General features: G+C 37.4%; 1 protein-coding gene across 1 annotated transcript in view; it reads right to left on the bottom strand.

Moving 5' to 3' along the window:
• Positions 1-6,257: 6,257 nt before the first annotated feature.
• CPS1 (carbamoyl-phosphate synthase 1) overlaps positions 6,258-8,763 on the bottom strand; it is a 348,188-nt gene continuing 345,682 nt past the window's right edge. The window contains exons 47-48 of the mRNA XM_079924871.1: positions 8,039-8,168; positions 6,258-7,311 (exon numbers count right to left, since the gene is read on the bottom strand). Of these exons, the coding sequence (XP_079780997.1) occupies positions 7,213-7,311; positions 8,039-8,168 (229 nt within the window). The 3' untranslated portion in view covers positions 6,258-7,212. The remainder of the gene's footprint in view (positions 7,312-8,038; positions 8,169-8,763) is intronic.

Raw genomic sequence — 8,763 nt, 5'->3', positions numbered from 1 at the left:
TCCATTCTGCCTCTCATGGACACCTGAAACTCTCGTGATTAAGACAGAACTTATCGTTTTTAACCAAAACCCAGTACTAACTCCTGTGTTTATTAATGCCAAAAATATCACATGATCTCTCACCTATTTGCTCAGGCAAACATGGAGCTCTGAATCTAAGTAACCCCTCTCACTCATCCAAACAAATCGTGACAGTTCTTTCTCCCAAATACATCATTCTTCAAATTGATTTCTCTTTCCTATTCCAGTCCAAGTGATGCTTGTCTCTCCCTCTCTCTCTCTCTCTCTCTCTCTGTCCTGGACCAGATCACTGCATTAGCCTCTTAACTAGTCTCTGCCTCCAATCCTGGCTCATACAATTCATTCTCCGTTCGGCAGTCAAAGTGAGTTTTCCAAAATGCTAAAGTAATTATGTCACCTTCTAACTTAACTTCAACAGTTTCCTGCTATCCTTAGCAAAGTGTCCACATTCCTCAACATGGCTTATAGGGTGCTTGGGGTTTAGCCTGTGCTATTTCCCAGCCTCACCATCAACCGTGCATGAGTGATGCTCCAGTCACACTCAGCCTTCTTCAATTCTTCAAACACAGTATGTTTTCTTTGCCGCGGGGTCTTCACACACATTATTTTCACTGTGCATACACACTGTAGAACACACCACACTTCTTCACCTGGCAAATTCTTACTTATCCCTCGAGTTCCAGTTTATGGAAGCCTGCCCTGATCTGCCCCAGGCATGTGTGCATATAGCCCCTAAATTTCCCTTACAAAAGCATTAATCAAGTTCTATCATAATAGTTTTTTTTTAAACTCTCTGCATCCACCTCTAAACTGTAAACTTCATAAGTCCAAATCTATTTTATTTATAGATGCTCAACAAATGTTTGTGAATTTAATGAATAAATATAAGACACAAACGGCTAAAGAAAAGTGATACAGAGATACTATATACAAGAAACTACATATTCTTAAATTGTCTATTTTCTACCAAAAAGTAGATTTGCATGGCTACTCTGTGTGAACTACTCTATAATAAGCAATTATAAAGATGAAAAAGGAATGGTAAGTGAGTGGCCATGAGCAAACTACAATGGAGAAAGAACAAATGAAGGTATAGATTAAACATCACTCTTGGAGGTGATAAATATGTGCTTATTTAAAATCATGGTCACTGAGATATACACAAGTATTGATAAGATTACTGAAACAATAACTAAGGTTGAAGAGAATTCTGTTGATCTAGTCTTGAGGAGAAAGTTGATTGAAGATTTTGGAAAATTAGCGTTTACAGCGTTTCCTTTACAAACTCTGCAGCCCCCTAAATTTATGAGGAGTGAAATTAAGACTGGAGGTCCGGTGTAAACTGGATCAAGATTCCTTAGCCAGAGGAGGAGAATAGGAACTTATAACTAAAAGGGAGGACAGGAACACAATCATTCTGATCAAACACTTTGCACCACAATCATTTTTAAGAATCAAAATTTTGTGGATTCAATAGTTTTGAACACCTATTATAATTTAGGTTCCAGGAATGTAACAGGGAAATATGTCCTTACTTTCTGTAGATCTGTGTAAGTACCAGAGACTCATGATTTCACCTCTAGGTTTCAGGTTGAAGAAAATAAGTGCTGAGATGACCTGAAATTATTTACAGTGGAATAACCTCAATGGATCAAAGAAAACCATCATTGATTAAAAGCAACCCCTTCATATGGACATTAGTACAAATATGGTAATCAAAGAACCATGTGTTTCATGTCCTTCTGAAAATATGTTTGAAATCACCCTTCCAGAGAGATTAGCATGGCAAAACCCAATTAGGGTAAGCCAGGGACCATTCCCTGATGAATCAGTCTACAAAGTACCATGTGTTTACATTTATAAGTCCCTGGGGCCCCAAAGATCCACAGATTTCAACAGAGTCAGACCCTAGAGTGAGTGAATTACTTCTGAAGAAAACAGGACTTCACACAGTACACCAAGGCAGGTAATGATAGATTTAGCACAAGGTAACCTTTTGCTCTGGAGGCCCCCCAACATTGGGAAAGTCAATTCAGTGTTGCTTTATCTTATTCTGATATAATAAATAAAGAATGAACCTAATTTATTTCAAATGCTTGTGCCTCATGGTTTTAAAACAATCTTTAAAAATTCCTATTCACTCACGTCTTAACTGCAACAATACCATTTTCCCCCTGCAGCTCCCTATATATTTTAATTATGAAGGGGAAGGAAAACCTATAAAACCTGGCAGATAATATGAAATTATGTCCTTAGTTTAATTAGAAAACATTCTTTAGAAAGGATCCATATGTAACTCCTTTTGAATGGAGAGATTAAAATAAATATTAGTCTAAATTATTCCATATAAATTTCATTTGCAGCATTCTATGTGGAATTTTGTAAAGAGTTACGGGAAACACTTAGCAGAATATTTCTGTTATGCTAATGACCTCAAAGCCATGCCATATTTCATCCTTCAGGACGTTGCATAGGCAGGTAGAAGAGAGACTATGAAGGAGATTACTGAATGTGCTTAAATTTCAGAAAGGAAAGTATAGTTATCTAGACACTGGATACTAGAGTGTATTTTTATTAATAAAATAGGTACATTTTCAAGTTCTTTCTCTTTTTTAATAACATGTTTTGAGCTTTTGGATTCTCTCTCTTTTCTGCATGCTCACATCTCACCTGTCTTCATTGCAGCTGCCAACAGCACTAAGCTTTGTGTGGGAAATTATCACTTGGGAACACAGCAGTTTTGACTTTTTTGTGAGACTGCTTGTTTCTTCCTTTGATGAACAAAAGCACTTCTACGGAGTTTGTGTGTTTCTTCTAGGAAACACCTTAAAGAAATAATTAGCTAGGCTGGTAGTTTCAGGAGAGAGAAAGTGAACCTTTACCGCTAACAGAAAAGCCTATTTTTTTGTTTTGGTCAATAATCAATAGTTTTCTTTGTGAACACAAGTCCTTTATACAATGAAAGTTGTAAAGACCTTTAAAAATGATCTTAAAGCAACAAGGATCACTCACAAATGGTGCTAATTTTGACTTGCTGAGGGATTTTTTTGTTTTGTTTTTTATTCATTACTGCATTGATCTCAACAGCTGTAGGTACTTAAACTCTCTTTCTGGACCCCTTGCACCCTACGCTGTGCACAAGAGAAGAAGTAGGGACAATTATTACCAATTTTTCAGAGCCCAGGGAGCTGCTTAGGAGGAGGATGGACGTTCTTCTTCCTGCCACATTCCCCTCACACTCACCAATTGCAACAGCGTCTCATAAAATAGCACAGTAATATTCATTAGGAAAAATAGAATTTTTATACATAAGAACAAAGGAAAAAGAAGTGGTAAGAGAAAGACAGGAAGGAAGGAAATTTAAGCTAGTCTTTTTCAAGCTAAGGGTGTCTCCAGTGGTATATAATGAAAGGTCTTTGTGGATTTCATTGGGTGTATGTGAGCATTTATGGCACCTGTGCCTGCAAGGGAGCCGCACCAGCATCCAAATGGTAATACTGGTGTGTAATTACAGAGCACTTAACTGCATTCAGCCTTGGTTTGTTTCTCTGATAATTTCCACTTTCCCTGTTCAAGAAGCTGTGGACACTGTAGAAGCTGAGGTTCAAGTACCTGCAGCTGTTGAGACACATGAATGTAGTAGCTGTTTTTAAAAAAGTTTCCAGTAGGAATGCTGTTTAAGAGGAAAGTTTGACAAAAGTACAGTTAAAATACTCTACTTACCTTTCCAAAGCCGTAAAATCCTACATCTCTAATTGGATCATTCTTTAGTCCTCTTTCTTCTTCATTTCACAAGCTGGCTGCGCTCCTTCACACCCCACTCAGTAGACCTGGTCCTCCTTGCCCACTGTTGAATTCTCAGCATGGAAAATGCTACTTTGATTTTTATTCAGCTCTACAGACAGACATAGCCCGTATGTTGTCTGCACTGGTGGTATATAACAGATTCAGAGGTTTTAAAATGTGTTAACCTGTTTGTATAAAAGAGTACAAATGTTCCAAAAGGACAAAGCCTTGTCAAATCGGAACACAAATCTGCTTTCATTTTCTTGCATTTCCCTCCTCCAACCAAACCACTGAATGCGTTATTTATTTGTGTTTAGTTCTTCTTAAAGTTTGGAACATTAGGAAACCCAAAGGTAACAAAAACAAAGATTAATATAATTTCATTTTCAGCACCTTGGAGAGAGTGTGTATCATCTTCCGTTTCCCCAAAACCCTTTATTTCAGGAACAAAAATATAGGGATTATTTAGAAACAGTACTGCTTGATTAATTATTACTACTCTTCTCATTTTATTGTATTTTACAAGTAGCTTCTTCAAATTAATATAAAAATTGAGAGCCTTTATAAAATTTCCACGACACAAAACTTAACTATTACTTTGACCTTTTGGTACTTTCAGCAAGCAATTCTTTTGTTTTTTTTTTGTATGAGTTACTTTTCTAAATTGGTCACTAACTGCTTACTTTTGGTCAAAGTGTAATTTTTCTCTTCCTCTGAGCGTGTATATACATATGTGTATTTAGATAGATAGATACATGATAGATAAATACATGATAGATAGATGATTGATAGAGAAAGCAATACTAAGTCAAATGGGGTAAAATATTACCAATAGGTAAATCTGGGTAAAGGGTGTACTATTTTTATTTTTGCAAATTTTTAAGTGCAAAATTCTTTCCAAATAAAAAGTTTTAAAATTTCTATGTGGTTTAAACACGCATAACTAAGAATTCATTCTCAACCTCTCCCCATAGCTCTTTCTCTCCACACATGCCTTGAGCTCCAGGTATACCAGGCTGCTTGTAATTTCCTCAAATGAGTGTGCTTATCCTCTAGTCTACCTGGAGAACTACAACACACTGTACAAGACAACACCTGAGACCATCTCCCCAGAAAAGCCTTTTCCTGATCTCTGCCAGCAAGTATTTTCTTCACTGTGAGAAGTGATTTTCTTTTAACATGTCTGTCTTCATCAAAATACAAGATATAAAAAAATGAAACTGCATTTTGTGTGACCCTGGGCATGTTAATTAACTTCTGGTGCTTCAGCTTATTTATAATATGGAGACGACAGCACCTACTCATAGGGATATTTTGAGGATTAAATGGGTTAACTCATGTAAAGGACTTAGAACTACCTGAGGAATAGCAGATACTCCATAATGTTAGTTACTTATTATGGTTGTGCTGGTGGTGTGATGGTGCAAATACAGCATCAGAAAAGTACTAGAATAATAGGTGTAGGAGGGATCATAGTATATTCTACACTAAAACTTGAAGAAACTCATTAAGTATTTTTAGGTGAATGAATCAATGATCAGGGAGTATATTAATATAATATTATGGGGAAGAAGTAAGGAAGGTCTTGGGCTTCCCTGGTGGCGCAGTGGTTGAGAGTTCACCTGCCGATGCAGGGGACACGGGTTCGTGCCCCAGTCCGGGAAGATCCCACATGCTGCGGAGCGGCTGGGCCCGTGAGCCATGGCCGCTGAGCCTGCACGTCCGGAGCCTGTGCTCCGCAACGGGAGAGGCCACAAGAGTGAGAGGCCCGCGTACCACCAAAAAAAAAAAAAAAAAAAAAAAAAAAAAGGAAGGAACGTCTCAACCACAATGATAACAAGAGGGAAAGAAGGGGAAAATAAATTTTAAAAGCCTTCATGTAGATCTATATCAAGGTAAAGGATAAAAGCTATTATGTCCTCATTATCTTAGAAATTTCACAAAGCCACGTTTTAGGTGGTATTTCTGGGATATGGTATCACCACGGCCATTGGCACTATGTTTCAGACGATATGGATCAGCCTCTGACTGGGTTCAAGTGCTTTTCTCTGTGTTATGCAAGACGTTTTTTAAAAGTTTAGTTTATTATGTATGTGTGGCAATCATTAGTCAGTGTGTGATTATAGCTGTATGTTTGAAAGGGTCCAGATCAAGGGTAGTATATAACTACACAAAAAGATAATAAATTTTTAATGAGATAAGCAAGCTATGGGAGGAGAAAAAAAAAGAGAAATGTAACAGTTTAAGCTTCATTAATTTTAATATTAATTTGTTCATATCCTATAGGGCTTTGAATAGAAAAAGAAAAAAAAGATATAATCTTGGCCCAAAACCCTGTTTCATCAGAGAAATGAACAGATTTTGTGTATCAATGTAAAAATAAATGAACACATAATAGCAAGAATACAACAGTCTTGTCTGTTGATAGTATTTTATTTAAAAGTTCACAATTAGAGCGCTTGTAATAACACAAAAAGTTTAAAAGTGACAAAGGCTGCCTGTAGGAAGGACTTTTCTTATATGTAGAAGGAACAAGGATCTTGTGCTTAAAATGTGTAAAACGCTCATCGCAGAGTGGGACTCAGTAGATCAACAGAATCTATAATCTGAAGGGAATGAACATAACTTCCAAGTTATTCCAAAGTTGGCAGGAAGGAGGGGGGTTGCAGAGATGGCATAAATCTGAGGATTTCACTCGGCTCAGGTTACAAATCCAAAGGACAACAAGAATAAACCACCTCAGCGGTATCCACCATCTGCTGACGTACTACAAAACACAAAACTGCAAACCAGTGTCCTTTAAAGAAATCCATACTTTAAAGACCTCTGTCACACGTCTCAAATTCAGCACTGTGGGAGGGGATAAGGATATTCCTGGTTAAGCCAGACAGAATGATGATTAAAAAGAAGCAATACACAAACATCATGATGGAGGAGTTCATAAATTAAATCCATGTTTCATTTGAACCATTTTTATAGTATTCTGCCTTTGTTAAAGTGCCCTGAGTATGGCAGATGGTATTTAAAAACAATGACAATAGTGTCCGTAAAGTATATATAGAAAGAGTTCAGAAGATAGAGCAGCAACTTTTTCGACCTTGATCATCGTTAATCAGCACCATAAAATGTTAGCTGCAAAGAAGCATGCAGGTAAGCTTAGCACACCAAAAATAAGGCATTTAGTAAATGAAGGAATTCTCGTGAAGGACTCTCTAAGTAAGGTTTTTAAAAAGTGACTGACAACAATTTAATTGTGAAAGAAGAGCATATTAAGGCATAACTAAGCAAACTGAAATAAACCTTGATATCAATATTCATCTCTGGGAAAGAAAGTTGTGAATCAGTTTCTTTAGATAAAAAACTGGCTTAGGTTGATTTAAGAATGGAGATGGGGCATCCATTTCTCTATGCCGCTTTCCCAGCACGGTACTGCCTGTAGTGGAAGAGACTCTTGGCGTCCACATTGCGAGATTTCTTCACAGCTTCCGCAAAAAGTTTGGTCACCTGAAAATATAAGGGTAGGAATCTTAGCAACACATATGAAATGAAAGCGAATGTTTAATGCAGCAGGAGTGAAAAGTCACAGTTTCTGTTCCCAATTTTCAAAGGGGCAGGAGATGGAAGACACAAACATTTTTATTTAACGGGGACTTTCTCCTGTATCTCAGACCTCAACGTGAATAAGCTTATTTCCCCCCACCCCCCATGGGGATTAAAACTGACTGAGGGGGGAAAAATACAATGGGCAGAAAGTTAACGAGTCTTGACAAACATTTCTTCTCCCTGTGATAAACCTGGTGGGTCATGTCCAAGTAGAAGGGAACATACCTCCTGCGATCATTGCCTGTGAATAGGACAAGTGCTTGCACTGTATCTAGATCTTCAGTGATCATTAACCTGTTGCTTTTATGCGGTGGCTTTCATTTAGACACGATGGAATAAAATTGTGTATCTTTATTCCATGCCACACCACACATGTTATTTAAAGGATAATTGTATGGGTAATGAGAGAACCATGGCTATCCATGGCTTCTGACTATCACAACTCCTTGATCACCAACTGTCTCAGATAGGCCATGACCTACCAAAATAGACCATTATTTTAGACTCTATTTAGAAATTCTTCTCCATTCTGAAAGTTACAAGAAAGGGAGAAGAGAGATGTGCACTCTTAAGGGAGGCGCAGAAATAAAAACCCTCAGGCAGGCTATCTGTGAGAAAAAGAACATACCTGGAAATTAGTGAGGAGAGCAATTCCACTGTCAACAGCTGTCCTCCGAATCACATAATTATCATGGACAAATTTAGTGTTGTTATTGGGGAGGTTAATCACCAAGTCAATGCTGCCGTCTCTAATCAACCTGGAGGAATAAACAAAATAAACACAAGTTTGCAGGAGACTATGTATATTTTATAATTAGTTTTTTTAAATACTAATGTAAATTACTTCTCTTAACCATTCAAGTCCATTCCATACTGAGTTGATTGACACCTGCCCTCCTTTATTCCTAAGCAGATGTACAAATTACACACATTTGGGGGTTATAAATTTTTGTTGTGTTCTTGAAAGAATTCTGGTGAATGCCTAATTAATCGAATGGAAATATTTGTTTCTCTTTAAAATGCTATCTATCCATAGCAAGAACTAGTAATTTGATAGACAATTATTTATTTTACAGGAGGTGGTTCCTCCAGCACTGAAGGCCATTTGGCCCCCATACTCCCCCCCTCAGATCAACTTTACTTCATTGCCTGTTTCCCAGTGCCTTAGCTGATGGTGTGGAAATACAGGTCGCCTGATTTTAAATTAAAACATTTCACATTCTGTTGCTGGGCTACTACACACACTAGGAGACATTTAATCAAAATGTCAAAAGCATGAAGTATTGTTTTACAAAGCCCTAAGGAGGGCATATAGCATCATTAGAAGTCTACTAAAGTCAGAAAAATGTGCCC

Source organism: Stenella coeruleoalba (genome assembly GCF_951394435.1).
Source record: "Stenella coeruleoalba genome assembly, chromosome: 6".
Lineage (NCBI taxonomy): Eukaryota > Metazoa > Chordata > Mammalia > Artiodactyla > Delphinidae > Stenella > Stenella coeruleoalba.
This window is presented reverse-complemented; position numbering and strand designations above follow the sequence as displayed.